Source organism: Notamacropus eugenii, chromosome 7, assembly GCF_028372415.1.
Source record: "Notamacropus eugenii isolate mMacEug1 chromosome 7, mMacEug1.pri_v2, whole genome shotgun sequence".
NCBI classification, from domain to species: domain Eukaryota; kingdom Metazoa; phylum Chordata; class Mammalia; order Diprotodontia; family Macropodidae; genus Notamacropus; species Notamacropus eugenii.
Genome location: NC_092878.1, coordinates 15,863,945 through 15,890,421, shown reverse-complemented (window position 1 = coordinate 15,890,421; position 26,477 = coordinate 15,863,945). Strand labels below are relative to the sequence as shown.

At 35.1% G+C, this 26,477-nt stretch overlaps 2 protein-coding genes across 2 annotated transcripts; one reads left to right on the top strand and one right to left on the bottom strand.

Moving 5' to 3' along the window:
- The first annotated feature begins 1,450 nt into the window (after positions 1-1,450).
- LOC140513949 (olfactory receptor 4K13-like) lies at positions 1,451-2,386 on the top strand. The gene has a single exon (XM_072623896.1). It carries the CDS (start codon positions 1,451-1,453, stop codon positions 2,384-2,386), a length of 936 nt encoding a protein of 311 aa, XP_072479997.1.
- A 7,273-nt stretch (positions 2,387-9,659) lies between these two features.
- On the bottom strand, positions 9,660-10,595 carry LOC140514112 (olfactory receptor 4K13-like). The gene has a single exon (XM_072624137.1). It carries the CDS (start codon positions 10,593-10,595, stop codon positions 9,660-9,662), a length of 936 nt encoding a protein of 311 aa, XP_072480238.1.
- Between the last annotated feature and the right edge of the window lie 15,882 nt (positions 10,596-26,477).

Genomic DNA, 26,477 nt, shown 5'->3' with positions numbered 1-26,477 from the left:
CAAAAGAACAGGATAATTAGATCTTGATAGTTATCATGCATGATAACCTACATAATTAATCTCATTACTTTCAAAATCTCCCATATCTGAATTACATACAGAAGTAAAGAGTCTTCTTAATAAACAGGACTGATCTAGTCACTAACTAGAGAAAGGACATGTATTTATAGTGCACTATATGCCAGAAATTTGGTTACATGATGTGAATACAATAAAACAAACCAACGACAGATATCGCTGATTAATATGTATGCAATGTAAATGCAAAGTAGCAAATATTATTATCTAATTCTACATAATGATCAATGTGTGTGTGTGTGTGTGTGTGTGTGTGTGTGTTAGTCCTTCATTGTGGAAGAAGACCACGCCATCAGAGAAATAACAACATGACTTGCACTTGACTTTGTTTACAGCAAGGGAGGGCAGTAAATCCACCCTCCAACCTCACTTCTCCTCCTGAGCCATCTGAATCTAGTGACCAGATATTCATCAGGATGACAGGAGATGACCCAGGATGAGGCAATTGGGATTAAGTGACTTGCCCAAGGTCATGTAGCTAGTGAGTGTCAAGTATCTGAGGTGAAATTTGAACTCAGATCCACCTGACTCCTGCACTGGTGCTCTAACCACTGCCCTGCCTAGCTGCCCTAATGATAAAATTAATAGTAATGAGAAGGGTAGAATGTAGCTAAGGGTTTGCATCTTAAATACTGGTTCATAGAACAGTGATTTATGAACTTCTATAATTTGAGTGCCTTTTCTTAAAATCTAATAACTATTGAAAATATACTGATTAGAACTAAAAATCAAGCTGATATTCCTTAGTGTCCAAATGTATTTTAAAATACTGAGCAATAATTCCAAGAGGCCAAAAAGTCTCTAGCCCACTCATGAAAGTTATTGATCAAGCAGTCTGTCTAACTGGACAGACTAATTTGAACATTTTTGCAGAATACTGTTCTGTCCTACATCTTTAGCTGAAAAAAAGCAATTTATAGCTTATGGGCAATCATTAGGGAGAGAGGATTATAGATCTACAAATGGAAGCAAGCTCAGAAGTCATCTGGTGTCACATTCTCATGTCTAAGTGCAGGAAATCTCTGTTCTAATCAGTAAATTACTTGTGATTGTTTCATTCCACCAAATTGATCAGTACTGTATAGGTGCAGTCTGTCTTTTATCCACAGTGTAAATTACTTACTCTGTCTCTTGATTTTTATGATTTGCCCTTTTATTTTAACAATACACGATCTTAAATATTTCTTTCATTAATTAAATACCTGAGATATATTTCAAAGATGTTTTGATATCCATTATTTTCTGTGTTAAATCAAAATATGCTTTTCATACTTCTCAAAATATTGAATAATATTCACCTCAAACTATTTCTTTTTCAGATTCTTCCCTTCAGAGAATTTATGTATGCTTGAAATAAATCAAGTAGGTGAAGATGAAGAATATCTCTGTGCTAAATGAGTTCATTTTCTTAGGACTCACCAATTCTTGGGAGCTTGAGATTTTCCTTTTTGTGATCTTCTTCCTGGCTTATACATCAATCCTGGCTGGAAACAGTCTCATTATATTAATGGTGGTCTTAGATACCCACTTGCACTCCACTCCCATGTACTTCCTTGTAGCTAACCTCTCCTTTATTGACATGACCCTTTCTACTGTTATCGTCCCTAAGATGATCACAGACTTGTTCAGGGAGAAGAAAACCATCTCATTATGGGGTTGTATGGCTCAGATATTTTTTGTTCATCTCTTTGGGGGCAGTGAGGCGGCTCTTCTAGTAGTCATGGCTGTTGATCGTTATGTTGCAATATGTAAACCCCTCCACTATACAACTATCATGAACTGGCGAATCTTGGTAGGCGGTGTGCTTCTTTCATGGTTTGTTGGCTTTGTGCACACCATGAGTCAAATGGCCTTTGCTGTAACCTTGCCTTTCTGTGGTCCTAATATGATTGATGATGTTTTCTGTGACCTTCCCCTAGTGATGAGCCTTGCCTGCACTGAGACCTATATCCTAGACCTCCTTGTCATTGCTGACAGTGGGCTGCTTTCATTGATCTGCTTCCTCCTCTTGCTTGTCTCCTACAGTGTCATCTTGCTCACTGTCCACCGTCACTCCTCTGGTGGGCTTTCTAAGGCTCTGTCTACACTGTCTGCTCACATCACAGTTGTTACTCTCTTCTTTGGACCAGTTATCTTAATCTATGCTTGGCCATCTAGTAGTTATGTATTGGATAAATTCCTCTCAGTGTTTTTCTCTGTTATCACTCCTCTCCTGAATCCAATCATCTATAGTTTAAGGAATCAGAAGATGAAGGCAGCCATAATTAGAATGAGGAGTCAGTACATCAGTTCTTGGCCAGTACTCTAAATAAGGCTCATGATAATGAAAATTTTCACTGCACAACCAGGATAAATTCCTTCTTTGAATGACTATTTGTTGTTTTAATTCTAGTATATTTGTTTTCACAAAGAAAAGTATTAAGTATATTTACAAAATTTTATAATTAATATACTGGAAATGTGTTTTAGTTGTATATATGGGTGATTGTACTTTGGCATGTGAACATGTGTATATTTATTGTAATAGAATAATTAACTGAAATTCAATTTAATTTTGGAATTTTATATTGTAGCGAAACATAAAAAGTTTTATATAAGAACTTCTGTTTGGCTATTTTGATCTCTAACTTCTCTTCTAGCTTAACCTCTCCTTTCATTTTTGTTTTGCTGTAAGCATAAACACAACTGGCTTAAAATAAGACCATATGCCGAAGGGAAACAATGAATTTTGGAACCTTTCAGAAACCTTTGGTACAGGCATGGAGTCTCTCTGCCAAATTCTCCCACTACGTCATAAATAGTGAGACACGGTGAACGATGCTTATTATATAACAACCAGTTTGATTATATAACACTCTATGTCTCTGACTTATATTTTACATATTATATTACGTGTATATTATATGAACATCTATATTATATTGTTAAATACATAACATACATATTACACATTATATCACATACATCTATTATATTTACAGATATATTATATTGTTACACATACCGATGCTACATTTATATGTATATATGTGTGTATCTATGTATATGTGTGTATATATTTGTGTATATGTATGTATGCATGTACAATCCAGATCTGAAAAGCAAAGCCTAGTTATATAGATAGAATTCAAAGGAGCATTGATAAAACAAAGCCAAAATTCCCACAATTATAAGTATTCACTCACATGAACCATATATACACCATTCTGAGTGAAAGAGAAATACCAGATACTTAATAACAGAACTTGGAGCAACATCCATTGTATGTTCCACCTATAATATATTATGGCAACCAGTTGAATAGAGGGAAATTGAGACCAACTGATCATTTACCCTATGTGGACCACACTATAAACTAAACATAAGAAGAAAAGAAATGCCATGATAGGTCACCCTCATGTTACAGTATAAATGGTATCAAATGATGTTTAGAGTAGTAATTGGGGTAATAAAAGCTAGCATTCCTATATTTCTCTAAGGTTTGCAAAGTATTTTTACCAATGCGAATTCATTTGATCCTCCTATCCATAGTATTATTTAGATACACCATCCTTATCTCAATTTTACAGGTGAGCAAACTGTGGCAGACTGAAGTTGTGGCCCATCCAGGGTCAAACAACTATTAAGTGTCTGAGATGAAATTTGAAATCAATCTTTCTGATTCCTGGTCCAGTCCTCTACCCAATACACAGTTCCATCAGTGACTCAGGATATTTGTCTTCCACTAATTTTAGTGATTTAGAGAATGATTAAGCAAAGGAGACTAAGGAATAGTCAGATAGCTCTGAGGATAGAAGAGCAGAGTAATGAAAATACACTAAGGACAGAATGTCCAGGAAGAGGAGCTAGTCAAAGATGTCAAATACCTTGAAGATATCAAGAAGTATAAAAACTGAGAAAAGACCAGCAGATTTAGCAATTAAGAGATCAATGATAACTTTGGAGAGACCTTCTTCGGTTCATTGATGAGATCAGAAACTAAATTTCAGAGATGTGATTAGTGTGATAAGGGAGAGGAATACAGATTTTTTTCCCCTAAAGCTTAGAAGATACCAGGATGTGAGTTATTGGGCAATTATGTGAGAAAATGGCAGAATTTAGAAAGATTTAGTTTTAAAGATAAGAGAGACTTGGATATTTTTTCACCACAAACAACGCCATAGTAGGTCAAATACATGCATTTTAAGTAGTACAAGGGGATATTTCAGGTCAGTATAGGGCTGCTTTGAATGCTATATATTTAAGAAAATTAGGATTTTACGTAACTCACCCTAAATAGTCTTCACGACCCATAATAGATCTGACATCCATAAATTTGTCTAATATCTGAAGCCAATTTTTAGAATCACAACCAATACCATCATTAGAGGAGGTGAGTGTCGAGTGCTAATAAGTTCTATAAGTTTATTATGTATGGAGAATTTTCCCTTAAACTTCTTAAAAGTACTATAATAGCAATATGGCCATTACATGGTGCTTGGGAAGGGACCTACTAATGTACAATCTATGAATTCCAAACTGAAAGTGTTTTAGAGTTTTTTATTTGAGAAAGAAAACTAGCCAGTAAACCCCAAGCTAGCTACTTAACTTTCAGCCACCAAAATTTACCTTCCTTCTGAGAGGAAAGGGAGACAGAGGCATAGGCAGAGTGAATACAAATTGTAACTTTTTCTTTTGGTCAACAACTCTGAGGGTCTCGCCATCCTAGTCTGAAACATTTTTCTTTTTTAATTAAAGGGAACATCCCTTGACTCACTTCTTAAAGAGGCCTATTCACTGAATAGGTATTGTCTCACTCAAAATAAGAACTTGAAAAAGACCTTAACTTAAAAGGGCCAAGGTCTACCATTGCTTCCTGGCACATATCCAGTCATTCTGGCAAATATCTGGCCACTGGATCCATATAGTTTTGAAGGAGAAAGTGAGGCTGGTGACCTTGCACAACCTTTCCTCATTCTAATCAAAGTCAACTGCAAATCATGTCAATAGCAGTGGAAAATCTGGTCGATAATCTGAATTAACTGTAAAAAGGTGGTGGTAATGAGACATCTGGACCATGCGGAGGAAAGCTGGAAGAGAAATGAGCCTGCATGACTTGAACACTTCTTTAAAGCACGGTTCTGCCTAGGAACTCAACAACTGGGGTGAGGGGCACAAGAGTACAAGTTTCTTCAGAATGAAGTAAAGCAGAAAACTTCAGAAACTCAGGAGGTCAGCCTAGAGAGAACTTCTATACAATATGGTTGGACTTGTGAATGACCCCAAGTATTCCAGAAAGCATTTTGGAATTATTTTTTTAAAAAGTGATAAAAACTTTGAAATTCACCAGTCTTTTGATGAGGCACATATTCCAAGGAGAATAATAATAAAAAGTCCTATACACTCAAAAATATTTATAGCATTCTTTTTTTAACAGCAAAGACCTAGAATTCAAGTAGATTCCTATTGACTTGGAAATAGCTAGAGAATTTGTGCTATATGAATATAATGGAACTTACTAATGTGAGATTAGTGAATATTACACTACTGATATGAAATTTTTTTCAGATGTATACAAATATATGGAGGAAATTCTATGCTTAAAAAAACCTATCACTGAAAATACCTATGTAAAAAAATGAAGACCTGTTTCACTCATCCATGAAAATCTCCACAAACATCATTCCTCACCACAGTTGATAACAAAAATTGGAGTGATTAATGGACACATTGACAGCTACCACGTTATCCAGATAATTTCAGGAAAAAAAAAAAACAACAGTAGGCAAGCCAACCAGAGACAAATGGTCTTCCTAACTTCATTGTTGAGGCTAATCTCACCAGCCAAATCATAGTAGAGCCTGAAATTACAAAGTTTAGTCCACAGACGCAATCTTACAACATTTTCTATCAAAGTCAATTACCCTAGAATCCTGCCTGCACATCTCTGAGACTCCCTAGTTTTGAATTGACCCTCATTTTCCAGGTGAAAATATAAAACTTCAACATTCAGGTATTTCTTCGTATACTGAGAAGTCTGATACCCCTTAATCAACTCCTTGATATATGCTTAGTTCCATCACTTTCTATTTCATAGATGATACAAGGGTATCTCTTTGTTTCTTTTGGAAACTGCTAACTAGTTGTGATATTGTCTTTTGCGTTCATTCAGAAGGTGTTCTTGTTTGACACATTTTTGCATTTTTTTCAAACAATTAGGAAAGAAATCAACAAAAATGGAGCCTACTAATTTATAAACTACAATACATTTGTGCTTGACAGGATGTGAGTTAGAGCGCAAAATATTAAATATTCACAAGAAAGGTAAGGAAATTGTTTGCAACACTATTAGTTTTATTCATTTAAATTCACATGTTGATGTAGGGACAATTTGGTGTGTTTGTAAAATTTTTTACCTTGAACATTAACCTTTGCCAAATGACCAAACTCCAAGATCACCAGAGCCATAACTAAGAATGAGAGAGAGAGAGAGAGAGAGAGAGAGAGAGAGAGAGAGAGAGAGAGAGAGAGAGAGAGAGAGAGAGAAGCAGTAACAATAAATTTATGTAGCAGGATGATAGTTTTCAGAGCCTTGTGAACTGAGTGTGGAGATAACCAGTGGATTCACTGGCTAGACAATGTTCTTAGGAAATTGACTATAGAAAGGGAGCTGAAAAACAGAATAATAATTAGCAAGGATGGTAGAATGAATGAAGGTTTTTACTTATCAGGATTTTTGTCTTGAAAAATCATGTGTTGAATGCTGAAATCCTCAGATCACCAGAGTCACAACTAGATATTCTGGAACCTGAAACAAGCGGTAAATATAGCACAAGAGGAGATGCTTCAGGAAATCATTATAAAGTTACTGTTTCTGAGGTCACTCCTAAGGGATGGAGTAGAACAGTATATGGCTAGATCTCAACTGAGGCATGAAAAGTTGTCCATAGTTTTTCATCACTTTATTACTACTTTTGCTATCGTCCACTCAAATTTTTGTTTGGGCACTTAGACAGAGGAAATCTGTCTTCCTACACCCACAGCACCAATAATACCAACCCTTCTTCAGTTCTCAGATCTTGAACGGAGGTGTTTGCAATGAACATGCCAATTTGTAGGTAAGGCATTGTTACAGACATTTCACTAAATCCAGTGATTTAGTAAGACTCAGACCGCAAATTTAGAAGTGTAAGAACTTTTGATATCATCTTATCTAAACGATTCCCTTTTTCTGTTGAGACAGAGAGAAGTTCGAAAATTTGTCCAAGTCAGGCTTCAAAGCTAGTTTTTTCCACCAAACCATGTTGCCTACATTTGCATACATCAAAGATAAGATGGCAGAATACTTAACCCTGCTAGTCACTGGGGAATACAAATCTTGGATACTGTTAAGGGAGAAAGAGGTCAGTTGCACTATGGATATGGGTGAGGCATAGCATGAGCACAGTTGTAGTCCACAATGAATGATGGATGGAGGATTAAAGAACCAAAGGAAACATACACTTCCTAAAAATCCCAGTGCCATGAGCTAAAAGATTTATCTTCTCTAGTCTAGGTATGTCTCTTGAGAATATCAATAGGCAGATTCAGAAAGTATTTAAAGTAGATCCTTTCTCAGATATCTGATTCATTTCAGAGGTCAGGAAACATATGGAGGCTATGTTCAAAAACTTATACATTGAAGTCTGGAAGGGGCTTTGCAAGTTAACTATTACAACCCTATCATTTCAAGAATGCCTGTTGAAATGAGTTGACTTCCCTAAGGTCATAGAAGTTGTACAGGAAGAATTTAAATTCAAACCTTCTGACTCTAAATTCAACACTGTGAATATCTCCAATTATGTCCACAAGAAGGAATAAAACAGATGAAGTACTGTCATGGTAATATGACATTCTCATACACTCAGGTGATGTTCACTTTCCTCCTTAGGCCCCTATCATTTCTGCTTCATCATCTAGTAACTGCTTGCTTCTCAGAATCACTGTCCAAATAGCAATTGCTTTTACTACTCTTGCTTTTTGAAGGTTATCAACAAAACAGCTATGGCCTGTAATCTCTGGCTTATACCAGTCTGGTTACATTTCCTTCTTTGGGTTTTATGGATAGCTCTGAGGATTTGGAATAGGTTTCTCTTTTTTTTAATTCAATTTTATTTTTTTCAGTCCTGAATTTTCTCCCATCCTCTTCCCCTTCTTCCTTCTTATTAAGAAGGTAAGAAAAATAAAACCCATTTCAAATATGGATAGTCATGGAAAACAAAGTCCTTCCTTAGACAAGTTCAAAAGAAAAGAAAGAACGGAAAAGAAAGATAAAATGTACTTTAATCTGTACTCTGACTCCAACAACTCTCTATCTGAAAGTATATATCATTGTCATTATGAGTCCTTTAGGATTGTGGAGAGTCATTATGTTGATAAGTCTTTCAGAATTGATTATTTTTATTTTTCAAAATGTATTCATTTGTGGATTTCAACATTCATTTTTATAAGATTTTGAGTTCTAAATTCTCCCTTCCTTTCTTCCTTTATGCTTTCCCAAGATGGCATGCAATATGATGTAGACTATGCATGTATGATCATATTAAACACATTTCCACATTAGTCATGTTGTGAGAGATCAGAACAAAAGTGAAAGAAAAAGCTACAAAAAAGAAAACAAAAGAAAAAATAGTATGCTTCAATCTGCATTCAGACCCCATAGCTGATTATCTGGACATTGATAGCATTTTCTGTCATGGGTGCTTTGGAGTTGTCTTAGATCATTCCCTTGCTCAGTAGATCTAAGTCCAGAAATGTTCACACAGACTGTTGTTGTTACTGTGTTCAGTGTTCTGAATCTGATCATTCAGCATGAGTTCATGCAAGTCTTTCCAGGTTTTTCTGAAATACACCTGCTCACCATTTCTTATGGAATAATAGTATTCCATTATGTTCCTATATACCATGACTTGTTCAGCAATTCCCCAATTGATGGCACCCCCCTTAATGTCCAATTCTTTGCCACAACATAAAGAACTGCTATAAATATTTTTTGTACATGTAAGTCCTTTTCTGTTTTTTTTTTTTATGATCTCTTTGGGATACAGACTTAATAGTTGTATTCCTGGATCAAAGTACTTGAAGAGTTTAATTTCCCTTTGGGATCAGCTCCAAATGGTCCTCCAGAATGGTTGGATCAGTCTACATCTCCACCAACAATGAATTAGTGCCCCAATTTTCCAAGATCTTTCCTAAAATTTATCATTTTCCTGTTGTGTCATTTTAGTTAATCTGATAGATGCAATGAATAGTCAAAGGGAAGTTCTTGTATAAAACTTTTTTGGTATTTAGCTACAATATAAAATTCCAAATTTAATTTGAATTCCAGTTAATAAATTATTTTATTATAATAAATATACATATATTCACACACCAAAATACAATAACCCATAAAGCTAAAACACATTCCCAGGATATTAATTATAAATGATTCTGCAAATATAATTTATTTTTTCTTTGTGAAAACAAAGATACTTAAAAGTGTCTTAAAATAACAAATAGTAATTCAAAGAAGGAATTTATCCTGGTTGTGCAGAGAAAATTTTCATTATCATGAGCATTGCCTAGAGTACTGGCAAAGAACTGATGTGCCGACTTCTCATTCTAATCATGGCTGCCTTGATCTTCTGATTCTTTAAACTATAGATGACTGGATTCAGGAGAGGAGTAATAACAGAGAAAAACACTGAGAGAAATTTATCCAGTGCATAGCTACTAGATGGCCAAGCATAGATTAAGGTAAGTGGTCCGAAGAAGAGAGTAACAACTGTGATGTGAGCAGACAGTGTAGACAGAGCCTTAGAAAGCCCACCAGAGGAGTGACGGTGAACAGTGAGCAAGATGACACTGTAGGAGACAAGCAAGAGGAGGAAGCAGATCAATGAAAGCAGCCCATTGTCAGCAGCAGCAAGGAGGTCCAGGATATAGGTTTCAGTGCAGGCAAGGGTCATCACCAGGGGAAGGTCACAAAAAACATCATCAATCACATTAGGACCACAGAAGGGCAAGGTTACAGCAAAGGCCATTTGACTCATGGTGTGCACAAAGCCAACAAACCATGAAAGAAGCACACTGCCTACCAAAATTCGCCAGTTCATGATAGTTGTATAGTGGAGGGGTTTACATATTGCAACATAACGATCAACAGCCATGACTATTAGAAGAGCCGCCTCGCTGCCCCCAAAGAGATGAACAAGAAATATCTGGGCCATACAACCCCATAATGAGATGGTTTTCTTCTCCCTGAACAAGTCTGTGATCATCTTAGGGACAGTAACAGTAGAAAGGGTCATATCAAGAAAGGAGAGGTTGGCCAGAAGGAAGTACATGGGAGTGGAGTGCAAGTGGGAATCTAAAACCACCATCAATATAATCAGACTGTTTCCAGCCATGATTGATGTATAAGCCAGGAAGAAGATCACAAAAAGGAAAATCTCAAGCTCCCAGGAATTGGTGAGTCCTAACAAAATGAACTCATTTAGCATAGAGTTATTCTTCATCTTCACCTACTTGATATATTTCAAGCATACAGAAATTCTCTGAAGGTAAGAATCTGAAAAAGAAATAGTTTTAGACGAGTATTATTGAATATTATTGAGAATTAGGAAGAGTATATATTGATTCATTATAGAAAATAATGGATATCAAAACCTCTTTGAAATATGTCTCAGAGATTTAATTAATGACAGAAATATTTAAGATGGTGTATTGTTAAAATAAAAGGGTAAATAATAAAAATCAAGAGACAGAGTAACTAGCTTACTCTTTGGAAAAAAGACAGACTGCATCTCTATAGTACTGACTGATTTGGTAGAACGAAACAATCAGAAGGAATTTAGTGACTGGGCAGCAGTTTTCCTGCCCTCAGACAGGAGAATGTGACACCAGATGACTTCTAAATTTGCTTCCATTTGTAGATCTATAATGCTCTCTTCCTAATGATTACCCATTAGGTTTAAATTGATTTTTTTTCAGCTAAAGGTGTAGAACAGAATAGTATTCTGTGAAAATGTTCAACTTAGTCTGCCTAGTTAGATAGACTGCTTGACCAACAACTCCCATGAGTGGGCAAGAAACCCTTTCACCTCTTGGAAATATTTCTCATCATTTTCAAATGTGTTTGGATACTAAAGAATATCAGATTGATTTTTAGCTCTAATAAGTATATTTTAAATAGTAATTAGATATTAAGAAAAGGTACTCAGATTTTAAAAATTCAGTAATCACTTTTCTATGAACAAGTATTTAAGATGCAAACCATTAGCTACGTTCTACCCTTCTTATTATTACCAATTTTAATCATTATGTAGGATTAGATAATAATATTTACAACTTTGTATTTGCATTGCATACATACTATTCAGCAATGCCTTTTGTTGGTTTCCTTGCATTCACATCATCCAGCAAAATTTCCAATAGACTAAAAATACGTGTCCTTTCTCTGGTTAGTGACTAGATCAGTCGTATTTATTAAGATGACGATGTTTACTTCTGTATGCATTTCAGATACGGGAGATTTTGAAAGTATTGAGATTAGTTATGTAGGCTATTATGCACTTTAGTATGAGGATCTAGTTATCCATTTCTTTTGGGAGGAATGGGAGAGGGTAGAACCTAGCCCTGGCACAAAAATTACTATGCATGGACTGAGGAATATGAGTAAAAGGAAAATCTTTCTAACACAATGAAGAAATATCATGACTTAGAGGTTCAATAAGGAAATATAGCAGATAAGATTGACTAAAAATTTAGCACAATAGAATCCAAGAAAAAATTACTTTTCCATAGGGAATGTGAGTGTATAGACGAAATTAATCGAGAGATAAAACAAAAATATAACTATTGAAGAAAACATCTTAAAAAGCACAGCTCAGACAAAAGGTCACAAATATCACAAAGTGATAGATATCTTGAAAAAGAGGATGAAGTAAAAAACTGATTAATTCAGTTGTGGGGGAAACAAGAGATGTTAGGAAAAGGTCAAAATATGGAAAATTATAAATTTATTAATTTAAACATGCAGAACATGGAGAAAAGGCAGAGAAGAAGTAATTTAGGAATGATCAGATACCTTGAAAAAAACAGGAACAAACGAAAAACCAGGGCATGATAAAAAATGAAGCAATATCATTACTAAACATATATGTGCCAAATGGTATAGCATCCAGATTCTTAGAGGAGAAACTAAGGGAGTTACAGGGAGAAATAGACAGCAAAACTATACTAGTAGAGGACTTTAACTTCCCAGTCACTGAACGTAATAAATCTTACCTCAAAATAAACAAGACAGAATTTAAGGAAGTGAATAAAACTCTGGATAAGATACGGTGATAGGTGTCTGAAGGAAACTGAATGGGGGAAAAAGGAATATACCTTTTTTCTCAGTGTTACATGGCATATATACAAAAACTGACCATGTAGTAGGGCATACAAATCTCACAATCCAGTGCAGAAAGACAGATAGTCAATGCGTCCTTCTCAGATCACAATGCAAAAGAATTACACGTAAAAAAAAAAAAAACATAGAAAAATAATCCTAAAATTAATTGGAAACTTAGTAATCTAATCCTAAATAATGAGGTGGTTAAACAACAAATCAAAGAAACAGACAACCACTTCATTCAAGAGAAAGACAATAATGAGACAACCTACCAAATCTGATGGGATACTGGAAAAGCAGTTTTATGGAAGTTTTATATCTTTAAATGCTTACATGAATAAAATAGAGAAAGATGAGATCAATGAATTGAGCATGAAGCTGAACAACATAGAAAAAGAACAAATTGAAAATCCCCAAGTAAATACCAAATTAGAAATACTGAAATGCAAAGGAGAGATAAATAAAATTGAAATTAAGAAAACTATTGAACTAACAAATACAAGTAAGAGTTGGTTTTATAAAAAAGCAATGAAATTGAGAAATTTTTAGTCAATGTGATTTAAAAAAAGAAAGAAGGAAACAAAATTACCAATATCAAAACAAAAAGGATGAACAAACCTCCAGTGCGGAGGAAATTAAAACAATATTTACAAATTACTTTGCCCAACTGCATGCCCATAAATTCAACAGTCTAAATAAGATGGATGTTTATTTTAAAAATACATAAATTGCCCAGATTAACAGAAGAGAAAGTTGAACATTTAAATCACTCCATCCCAGAAAAAGATATTGAACAAGTCATCAACAAACTCCCTAGGAAAAACTCTCTAGCGTCAGATGAATTTACAAGATAATTCATCAAATATTTAGAAAAGAGGTAATTTCAATACTATATTGTTTACTTGGGAAAGTTGGCAAAGAAGGAGTTCTACCTAATTCTTTTTAGGATACAAATATGGTTCTGATACCTAAAGCAGGAAGAACCAAAACAGAGAAATAAAATAAAAGACTAATTTCTCTAATGAATATATATATTCAAAAATTTTAAATAAATTTTTTTCAAAAAGAATTCAGCCAATTCTCAGAAGTAAATACATTATGATCAGGTAGGATACCTACCAGGAATGCCGGGTTAGTCCAATATTAGGAAAACTATTAGTATTCTTCATCATATCAACAACAAAACTAACAGAAATCACATGATTATCTAAATAAATGCCCAAAAAGCTTTTGAACAAATACAATACACATTCCTATCGTAAACACTGGAGAACATAGGCATAAATGGAATTTTCTATAAAATAATAAGCGGTATCTACCTAAAACTGTCAGCAAGCATATATGCAATGGAGATAAGCTAGCTGAATTTCCAATAAGATCAAAGGTGAAACAAGGATACCTTTTATCACCACTATTATTCAATATGGCACTAGAAATGTTAGCTGTGGCAATTAGAGAAGATAAAGAAATTGAAAGAATTAGAATAGGCAAAGAAGAAACTTAAGCTATCACTCTTTGCAGATGATATGGTGATATACTTAGAGAATCCCAGAGAATCAACTAAAAAGCTACTTGAAATAATAAAGAACTTTGGCAAAGTTGCAGGTTACAAAATAAACTCACATAAATCATCTATAATTCTCTATACTACTAACTAAGCCCAACAGCAACTGATAGAAAGAGAAATCCCATTTAAAGTTATGGTAAACACTGTGAAATATCTGGGAGTCTACCTCCCAAAACAAATCCGGGGCCTATATGAACACAATCACAAAACATTTTTTGCACAAATAAAGTCAGCTCTAAGTAAGTGGAAAAACATCATTTGCCTGTGAGCAGGTCGTCAACATAATAAAAATGACATTTCCACCTAAATTGATTTACTTATTCAGTGCTATACCAATCAAACTACCAGATAATTATTTTTAGAGAGAAAAATACTATTAAAGTCCATCTGGAAGAAGAAAAGTTCCAGAATATCAAGGGAACTAATGAAAAGAAATGTCAGGGAAGGTGGCCTAGCCCTACCAGATCTCAAAATATATTCTAAAGCAGCAATCATCAAAACCTGTTGGTAGTGCCTAAGAAACAGAAGGGTAGACCAGTGGAATGTGTTAGGTATTCAAGACACAGTAGTCCGTGTATATGGCAATCTACTCTTCGATAAACCCAAGGACCCCAGCATCTGGGATAAGAACTCATTTTCTGACAACAATTGTTGGGATAACTGGATAACACTATGGTGGAACCTGGGAATAGGCCAATGCCCGACACCTTATACAAGAATGAAGTTCAAATGGATACATAATTTTGTATAAAGATTGATACTATAAACAAGTTAGGGGAGCAAGGAATACTGTATTTGTCAGATGAATGGAGAAATTTTTGACTAAACAAGAGAAAGAAAACATTATGAAGCACAAAATGAATTATTTTGATTACATTAAGTTGAAGTTTTTGCACAAAGAAATCCAATGCAATCAGGATTCGGAGGAATGCAGTAAACTTGGAAAAAATTTTTGCAACTAATCTCTGTGATAAAGGCCTCATTTCTAAAATATGTAGAGAATTGAGTCAAATATACAAGAATACAAGTCATTCTCCAATTGACAAAACGTCAAAGGATATCAACAAGCTGTTTTCTGAGGAAGAAAATAAAGCAATCTATAGTCATATAAAAAAATGCTCTAAATCAGTATTGATTAGAGAGATGCACATCAAAACAATTCCGAGGTACCACATCATACCTATGACTAACATGACAAAGCAGGAAGATGACAAACATTGGGGAAGATGAGGGAGATTTACAAAACTAATTCATTGTTGGTGTAGCTGTGAACTGATGCAGCCATTCTGGCGAGTAATTTGGAACTGTGCTCAACGGACTACAAAAATATGCATACCCTTTGATCCAGCAATATCGCTTTTATGTCCGCATCCCAAAGGCATCTTAAAAATGGGAAAGAGTCCCACATGCACAAAAATATTTATAGCAGCATTCTTTATGGTGGCCAAAATCTGAAAATCAAGGGGATTTCCATCAATTGGGTTGAACAAGTTGTGGCATATGAATGTAATGGAATACTCTTGTGCTATACGAAATGATGAACAAGAAGACTTCAGAGAAGCTTGGAAAGACTTACATGAACTGATGCTGAGTGGAAGTAGCAGAACCAGGAGAACTTTGTACACAGCAACAATGACAGTGTGCAATGAATTTTTCTGGTAGACTTATTCTTCTATAGAAAAGCAAGAATCCAAAAAATTCCCAATGAACTTTTGATGCAAAACACCTTACACATCCAGAGAAAGAGTTATGGAATTGGATCACAGAATGAAGCAGACAACTTTCTTTTGTGTTACGGTATGTTTTCTTTTGTTTTTTGTTTTCTCCCATTCCTTTTAACTATTCTATTCAACATGACTATGGTGAAATTGTATTTAATAGGAATGTATGTATGGAACCTACACAAGTTTGCACGCTGAGGGAGGAAGTGGAGAGAGAGGAGGAATAGAGTAAGGGTGGAGAAAAAATCTTAGGTAAATGGAAGTGATTGTACAACATTGAACACAAAATAGTTACTTTAAAAAAGGATCTGAATCACAATCAATTGATTATGTTTTAAAAGAGAAGAAGAGCAAAGGTCCCTAGAGAATGCTACTGTTTTAAATGGTCAATGGGAGAGTGCAAAAAGACAAACATTGTTATTGTTTGTATTTTATTAGGTTTAAGAGAAGAAAAAGGAGAAAGAAAAAAGAGGACACAAGGGGAAAATGGAAAGGATATACAATTTTATGTGATTTTTAATATTTTTTCAAAGTTAGCATGGATAAAAGTGAATGTTAAAATAGACAGGAAGTTTTGGTGAGAGGGACATCTTGGAATCTCACACTTACCTAACAAGGCAAAGGAAGATCTCTGTGTCTCTCACACTGACACTTTGCACATGCATGCCCACAGGGGAATAAACACGCACACCACAATCACTCACACACACAGAATTTGGTGTATAAATATATTAATTTAAAGAAAGAAATAGGAAAAAAGAAAGAAGAAAGAGGATAGAGTGAGGGTAAATGGAGTGAAAAATTGAGGAGGGAATAGACAAGCAAAAAAAAAATACTCCAACTACAGAGAACATAAAGGGGAAATGAAAAGCAAAGAGATGATAAGAACCAGGATCTAAATGTATCCTGAATGAAGAGGGTAAAGGCTAAAGAGACTATCCAAGCACTTCTATTTAAAATTGCTTGTGTTGACACTTTCCTTCTTGCATCTCTACCCCTTTTATTTTTCTTTTTGAAGGGAGAAAGGGGGAAGAGTGAGGGCAAAGAGAGGAAAATTTATAAAAGAATATGATTAAGGGGAATACACAATTACATGCATAACTCTGAATGTGAATAGGATATTGTCACCTGTACAATAGATAGGTAGGTAGGTAGGTAGGTAGGTAGGTAGGTATGTAGATAGATAGATAGATAGATAGATAGATAGATAGATAGATAGATAGATAGATAGACAGATAGATAGACAGACAGATAGATAAAAGATGTCCTGGACATGGAGTTCAAAAACTCCTGAGTTGAAATCCTTTCTCAGATACTAGCTGTGTCACCCGGTCAAGTCACTTAATTTTTCTCAGGCTCAAGTGACTCATCTTAAAATGAGGATAGTCATCTATCTAATGGGATTATCATGAGGATCAAATAAGAAAACATTCATATGATGTTTTGCAAAACTTAATGCAACACACTGGAAATAGTGCCTGTTATTATTATAAAGAGGCTTATATGCTAAATAAACTCATATTTTATCCTTGATGTAAAAGGAAGCCTCTAAACTGTATCAGGTAATGTAGTAATAAAGTCTGATGACAGTTTTAGAAAAATCATTCTAGAAACTATGTGAACTATGGATGGAAATAGATTCAAGGAACACTTAGTTATTTTAGATTTGGCCACTGTTTGGATATGAATGGGGGAAGGGGAGAGGGATGAGTAAGAAAATAGTGATCAGTTTTTCAATCTAAATTACTAGTTCATTGAGAAAATAATAATGGAAATCAACATGAGGAGCTGGAAGGAAGGACAAGCGAGACATGGAGGATGACTCATGCAAAAGAACAAATGCAAGAGAATACATAGTGAGATGGAGAAAGGTGGAATACTTTTCCTCCTTTGCTACCTTCCCTCCTAAACCTGCCCCTCTGCCAACTTATCTCAATCATCCAGCCTGGAAATTTATAGTAATTTAGAACCCTTCCCTTTTTATCTCTCCCTTACCTATGCAAGACAATTACTAAATTCTTCCAAATATCTTTCTACAATATAGCTTGAAGCTGTCCCCTAGTTTCCATTCACAAAGACATTAACTTAGTTCAGGCTCTCAACATTTTTCACCTTGATGTTTACTGGCCAAATTAAAAGAAATTGAATTGGACTGTTTTAATCCAAGGCGATTTCTTCATTTTGTTTGCTACCGATCCTTCTCTACAATTTTTTATCTTATTCTGGGTCACAGGTCCTTTCAGAAGTCTGGTAAAACATATGGATTCCTGAGAATGTTTATAAAGGCATTAAATAAAATTAAATCGCTTACAAAGAAAACTAATTATATTTTTAAAAAAAATCAAAATAGTATTTTTAACAAACAAGTTCATAGGTCTCAAGTTAAAGTTCCATGTTCTGATTCATTATTTACACAGCTGAAAATATCATTTTCATAGGTAATATTCTAGTCCCCATCTCAAAATCCATCAGTGTTTTTCTACTGAAAATAGATATATAAATATATATAAAATATAATTCCCTTTGTCTTGCCTTTGAGTCCTTTCATGCCCTCAGTGTTAAAGTCTGTCTACAACAAAACAGAACTGAAAACTGCATGTTTCCTCTTCTCATCTTGTTTTTGACTTCCTTGACACATTTTCATAGGTTTCCTCCAGGCACAAAATGTCACCACTCAGCATTTTTACTCACTAACGCTAATGTCGCCTAATACATTAAGCCTTCTCTGATCCACCCAGCAAAATGTGACCACATCCTCCTTGTTTTGAAGTGTTCTTTATATTGTTATTATCACTCTTTGTTATCTATGGTGTTCTCATACTTCTATATTTACACGAGAAGGATCATGAATTAGTGCTAGACTTGGAGGCAGAGAATTGGGTTCCATTCCTTTATGAGGAAATCACTGAACTTCTCACACCTGTTTTCTCCATTGTAAAATTAGAATAATAGATACCCTACCTCCCACACAGGGATGTTATACTCAACAGCAAAATGGTGCACATAAATTCTTTGCCATCACGCATCTAATAATAATAGTTATCAGGATAATTGTTTGCATACACACATACACACATGCACACACACATATGCCAGATTATTTTCAAGGCTCTTTTTATTCATTACTTCATTTGAATCATTTACTTCACATGAAATAATGCAAAGTTATACACAAACCATAAAACACTCATTATCACATGTGTCCCACAATATTCCTATAATTGTGGCTTGAAGTAGCCACAACATCCAAAAGGATCATAGATATAGATATGGAAGGGTTCTGGTAGTCCATTTCATTCAGGTAGCAAACTTCTTCAAAGCAGAGACTATATCATTTTTCATCTATATATCCCCAATAAAAACATACTGAACAAAACTGGTAAGCAATTAATAAACATAGATAGAATTGAATTTAAGTACAATTAAGTGAACTGGAAGGTGAATGACAAAATGTCAGATGTCCTAATTCTCTAAAACCCAGAAACAGTTATCCAGAAACTACTTGAGGATGACTGTGTCTTAATTCTTTTTGATTAGGAAAAATCCATCTTTGGCATTCATTTACCAAGCCTATATAGAAATCTCTCTGAGTCTAATACAAAAGGCCCTGTATAGTATAGCATTGGCCTTTAAACCTACCACCCTCAGATGAAGAAATAAAGGAAGAAGTTCTTCAATGAGACACATACAGAGAGAAGATGATGGGTTTTCTGGGACTCCAGGAAGAGACATATATGAATTCCCAAGCAGGCAGGGAAAAAATAGACACATTTTTAGATAATAATGACCATAGAACCTGAAGAGAAAGTTCTCATGGGAATTATTACAGAGTCATGATGGTTTTCTCTAGGCTTCAAAGCAAAGATTTGTTGTCTGTTCATTAAAATATATACAAATTTCACCAAAGTGATAGGCATATCCTCTATCTGAATTTGCTTCAGAAAAAGTTTGTCTGTGTAACTCATTCAAGGACAGAAACGAATATTTATAGAGAAAAAGATTAAAATGGAGGCTCTACTATGGAGGCATAGAGACCTCCATTGAACTCTGAAATTCTCTTATTTAATTGATATAACCACTATTATCCTGGTCATCCAGGATCCAAATGTTGAAGTAGTCTTCTGTTACAACCTCTCTCTTATCCACCAAGATCATTTTATTTATATACATGACACCTTTACTTTGTCCTTGCCATTCATACTGCCATGACCCTAGTTTGTTCTCTTATCAACTAGACTATTTGGCAACCTTATAATTTTTCTGCTTTCTTTAAGTCTCTTGCCTCTATCTACCCTGTAAACTGCCATCAAAATAATCTTCCTGTAACTAATATCCAGAATCAAAACTCAGAGTTTAAATATATATGGGCATTTCTTATATGAAATTTGTCTTTGGTTTAAACTCTCTCCCAAGAATTCATTTAAGAAAATCAGAATCTATTTGACTTTATTTCTCTCTACCTTCAGAATTTTCTCCAGTATGTCAGAAGTTGTCTCATTTCTAGATCTCAAAACAAAAGGACAAAAATGTACTTCACTTGAATGAAAACACTCAGACTGACATAATACTTAATAGTATCTAATATATATATGTGTATATATATATATATATATACATTGTTTTAATATTTGCAAAATTTTTATAAATAACTCAATTGAGTTACTTATAAATAACTTATAAATAAGTAACTTATAAATAAGTGCTGTTATTCCTACTTTTCAGAAGAGAAACTGAAAGCAGATTAAGCAGTTAACAAATTCATAAATTCAGATTTCTCATTAATTTCTGACATCATATTTCAGCTTAGGTTTTGTAGACTCTAAATCCAACACTAATAACTGCTCCATCTAAGTACATACAGGAAAGTTTTACTTAACCTAAAAGGTAAGAGAAAAGACAATCATGAAGTCAAATCTTCAGGTAGTCTGTTCTCTCCTACAGATCAGTTGTCCTGTCTTTAAATTCTACTAAGGTCAGGAAAATCAAAGAGAGTAAAGAACTAGGGATCATTAGAAAACTAAATAGCCCATGTATCCCACTTAAATGCTTGTCTTTTGGTTTAGCTCTCCTCAATGTGACTTACAATGTGTAAAAGCAACTCCAGAGAGAAAGGGAGTCTACTCTTTCCTTCCATAAATTTGAGGACTTATGCAGACCTCATGAGTCACAAGAATGTTTAAATACAAGTTCTGTGTTTGCTTCTCCATATGATGGCTCATTTGTCTGCTTTTATAACTCAGTAAGATGAGGCAGCTAGGTGATGCTGTGGATAAACTGCAAAGAGTGGAGTCAAGAAGGCCTGAGGGGAGGGCTGTGGGAGAGGGGGGCGGCAAGAGGGCAGAGTAAGAGCAGGGACTTGAGAGAGTTCTTGCAACAAACTCAGTCAATAACCTGGAAAAAATGACTCTAAACAAATTCTGGAGTTGCAGCATCCACAGAATAAAAGAGTGAAGCCAATTTGCAACCCAAGAAAGGCAGGAATATTGAAAGAAAATGTCTCTCACCTCAAGCTGTTAGGAGAGCACAGTACAGATGGGCTACAAAAGCACAGACAGGACCTGAGAAGTCCTGTTTGGGGGGAATGAATCTGTGGTACTTGTGGCAGTTTCCAAACATCACCAACCCACAACGTTGAGGAAAAATTAGAAAGTCAGTGGAAAAAACTTGAGGGACCTCTGTAAAGAGAGGTGAGTAGACTGGTTCCAGCCATAGGGTGCTGGAGGGGGTGGAGGAGTTCACAGCAGAAGCAACAGGGGTAGAGACAGCAACTGTTTGTGGAACTCTTGGCCCAGAGATTTTGGGTGGACCAAGCAGTTGACAGTACACTTCCCCACACCAATTGGAAGCAAAGAAATACGTTGATAAAGAACTCAAAAATCAAATAAATCGCTGGTGAAATGAGCAAAAAGCCAATGAAGAATCAGACTTGCTTTATTGAGAAAGTGTGTGTTTGTCCTTTGTTGCAGAGGAAAACCATATCATCAGAGGAATAATGACATGACTTGCACTTGACTTTGTTTTGAGTGAGGAGGGATGTGTAGGTCGGGAACCTCACTTTTCCACAGCCATCTGAATTCACTGACCAGATATTCATCAGGATGACTGGAGATGACCCAGGACGAGGCAATTGGTGTTAAGTGTCTTGCACAAGGTCAAAGAGCTAGTGAGTGTCAAGTGTCTTAGGTGAGATTTGAACTCAAGTCCTCCTGACTCCTGGCACTGGTGCTCTATCCACTGCACCACCTAGCTGCCCCACTGAAAAGGGAAATCAAAATAAGCAACCTAAAGGAGACAATAAAGTCTAAACTGCTACAACTGAAGACTCTAATGAATATATGAATTGGTCTCAGGCCATGGAAGAGCTCAAAAAAGATTTTGAAAATCAAGTAAGAGAAGTAGAGCAAAAATTGGGATTATGAAAGGAAGTGTATTTTTTCCATGAAGAAAAAGATGAGTCAGTTGTTTACTAATACAGACACAATCAAATGTTGTAGAAAATACCACTTTAAAAATAGGCTAACCCAAATGAAAAAAAAAAAAAAGATCCAAAAGGCCAATGAGGAGAAGAATATCATAAAAGCAAAATTGGCCAGATGGAAGAAAAAGAGGTCCAAAATCTCACTGAAGAAAATAATTCCTTAAAGATTAGAATAGAGCAGATGGAATCTAATGACTTTATGAGAAACCAAAAAATTACAAACCAAAACCAAAAGAATGAAAAAAATAGAAGACAATGTGAAATATCTCATGGGAAAAGCCACTGATCTTGAAAACAGATCCAGGAGAGACAATTTAAAATTATTGAACCACCTGAAAGCAATGATCACAAAAGTGTAACCATAATCTTTAAAGAAGTTATCAAGGAAAACTGCCTGACATTGTACATGCAGAGTGTCAAATAGATACTGAAAGAATATATCAATTGCCTCCTAAAAGAGATCCCAAAATGTGATACTGTAGCCAAATTCCAGAGTTCCCATATCAAGGAGAAAATATAGCAAGCAGCAAGAAAGAAACAATTCGAGTATTTTGGAAATACAATCAGGATAGTACATCTAGCAGCTTCTACATTAAGTGATCAAAGGTCTTGGAATATGATATTCCAGAAGTCAAAGGAGCTAGGATTAAGGCCAAGAATCACGGGCCCAGGAAAACTGAGTAAGATATCTCATAATGGTCATTCAATGACATAGAGGACTTTCCCTCATTCTTGATGAAAAGAGCAGAGCTGAAAAAAATTGACTTTCAAAGACAAGAGTAAAGAGAAGAATGAAATCGTGAACAGGAATAAGTGACTTACTAAAGTTGAACTCTTTACATACCTACAAGGAAAGATAACATTTTTAACATGTAAGACTTTTCTCAATATTAGAGTAGTTGGAGGATTTATATACATATACAAAAGAGGGCGCATGGTGAGGTGAATAAAATTGAAATAAATGAAATAAAAATAAAATTAAGCGATGAGAGAGGAATACATTGCGAGGAGAAAGGGAGAAACAGAATGGTGAAAATTATCTTATGTAAAGTAGGTAAGAAAAAGCTTTTTCAAAGGAGATAAAGAGGAGTGAGGTGAGAAGAAAAGAGTGAACCTTATTCTCATTGCATTTAGGATAAGGAAGGAATAAGAGAAACCACTCAATTTGGTATGAGAACTTATCTTACACTACAGAAAAGGAGGAGGCAAGGGGACAATCATGGGGAAAGCGGGATGATAGAAGGCAGGGCAAATGGGAGAAGCCAGTAATTAGAAGTAAACACTTCTGAGGAGGGATAGGATCAAAAGAAAGAATAGAATAAATAGGGGGCAGGAAAAGATGGACAGAAATATAGTTAGTCATTTACAATATAATTATTATGGAAGTTTTTCCATAACTACACATGTCTAACCAATATTGAATTGCTTTCCTTGTCAGTGGGGATGAACGGGGAGGGAGGGAGGGAAAGTAGTGGAACTCAAAGTTTTAAAAAGTAAAGTTTAAAATTGTTTTTATATGTAACTAGGAAATAAGATATACAGACAATGGGGTATAGACATCTATCTTGACCTAGAAGTAACTAATGGGGATGGCTATAAGAGAACGGGTGGATGTGATAGAAGGGATGGCAGATTGGGAGAAGGGGCAATCACAATGCACGCTATTTTGGAGTGGACTGGAGAGGAGAGATAGGGGGAAATTTTGGAACTCAAAATCTTGTGGAAGTGAATACTGAAAACTAAAAATAAATAAATTTAAAATAAAAAAAAAAAGACTTTAGTCAAGGTACGGTTTTGAACGCTTTGTAGCTATGGGAACCTGAGCAAGTAACATAACCTTAGGTTCCCAAGCAATAAAATGGGGTTCTTAGTACCTACCCCCTGATTGGTGTGAGGAACAAATGAGACAATATTTGTAATGTACTTAGCACAGTACCAGGCACATAGTAGGAGATTAATAAGTGCCTGTTCTCATCTCTAACTCTGATTCATTTTTGATGAAGGGATTTCAACACGTGATCCAGGAACTCCTGTATTTTGTCATTTAGTCAAAAGACACATGAAATAATTATTATATTGCACCACTATAACACTACATGTGTTCCTCTGCACTAGGAATAAAAATGCAAATGTGAGGAAATCCCTGCCTCCAAGGCGTTCATTTTCTAAAAAGGCGATGGTCAATATTCATGAGTAAATACATAGAGTATATATACAAAATTTATTCATAATAATGGAAAGAAAGAACATTACAGGAACCTAAGCAAAAAGGTGCAAAAGTAGGAAACGAGATGTTAGATGAGGGGAAAAGAAGGGAGGTAATTTGGGGTGAAGTATAGAAGTACCTGACTTGGATTAAGGTAGAATCAGTTTGGAATGACAGGATGGAAAACTGACAAAACCCGTAAAACTTGAAAGTGGATGTTTTTGGAGGATTTCTGGCAGGGCAGGTATACTAAACCTCTACTGTAAATTGGTCACGTCTTTCTAGAAAACTTTTCGAAGTTTTACCTTAAATGTCATTAAACCCTATGTGTCCTTTGGCCCTATAATTCAATCACTAGCACAAACCATAAAGAGGTCAAACACATGGAGAAAGGACTCATATCTATAACCACACTTTTTGCTGTAAAGAACTGTAAACAATGTGAATGCCTTCAACTTGCAATGACTGGACAGACCTTCACATATAAATAGAATGGAAGATGATTGCACTATCAAAATGATAAATATGGAGAATTCACAGAAACTTGAGAAGACTTTAATGAACTGATGCAGAGCAAAATGAGCAGAATCACGAAAAAAGTTTACCTGGGATATATAGGTACCACAGTGACTAGAATGCTGGACTTGGAGTTTAGAAGAATAGAGCTCAAATCTCATCTTACATATACTTTTGAAACCCTTTGTGAAACTATATATATGAAATATTTTGCAAACTTTGATGCATTACATAAATGCTAGCTATAATTATGCCTACAACAGTTTTAAGGGAAATTTCTTTTAAAGATATCTGAACTTTGATCAGTGAAGTGAATAGTCATAACTATAGTAAATTAATGATGAAGTGTTTTGCAGAGAGATGATGCACTAGAAACTCAGAATTCACCATGTATGTGTGTGTTGGTTTAAATATGTATGATGGTGTTCAAGTAAACCAACGATCTAGAGGGAAGGGTCAAATATATTCCTCATCCACCTTATCAGTGTTTGGTATTACATGCTTATGTGGAGGAAGGTTAAAAATATGAAATGAGTGAGCCCCAGCATTACTAAACATATTTCTGATAATATATTACTTCTTAAACCAAAAACTGAATGAAGTCTCACTCTATTATTCACATCTTCTATTTTGATTCTAGGTGGATCCAGCACTTGCATACAACTTCTTCTTTAACCTAGTATATTGTCCTTAACAGCTGAGCTGAACCCGTTGGAATGAGCTTCTCTATTAGAAGGTGAGATCCTTGAAAGCACAGAGGGTCTTTCCCTTTTCTTGCCACCATCAGTACTTAGACCAGTGCCTGGAAGATAGAAGGTGATTAATATATATTTATAGATTGATGGAATGAATTACAGCAGGCCCCCTATTCTCACCCTTACAGAATCCAAACAACCACTGCTTTCTCAGTGTCTTCTAAAACAACTTTTCTCTTGGGAAATAGTGTGAACCGGGAACTCTCATGGACATAGGGGAGAAAATAACACTTGAATGTTCTATTGATTTTTTAAAGTGCTCTTTTTTCCACCTGTAAGTCTAGAAGAGCTATTTTAATGTCCATTCCACTGAGTATCAGAATATCTGCCTCCTCTTGTTTCTCTCCTTCGTACTTCGATCAATTCACCTTTATATTATCATTCCTTTTTTACCTCCATATTTTTCCAAACTCAAATCTGTCCTTTCCCAAGTTGTTGTTATACAGGATTTTATTTTTGTTGCTTTCCTAATATGAAGGTCAGCTAGAAATCCTCATTGGTGTGACATGGTCTACGGGGTCACAAAGAGTCAAACTGAATAACAGCATCCTAACATAAGAAATACACCATAAAATTTAAAAAAAATGACACGGGATGATAACCTTTATGTTAGTTCAAAAGGCAAAGTTTGTTTTGCATAACAATTTCCCATAAAATAAGGAGGAGGGATATCATTTATTGCCCTAAATTTAGATCTTGAAAGAACCTTAGATATCAAGATCTAAGGAATTTGGCATGGCATGGGAAGTTGTTAAGGCA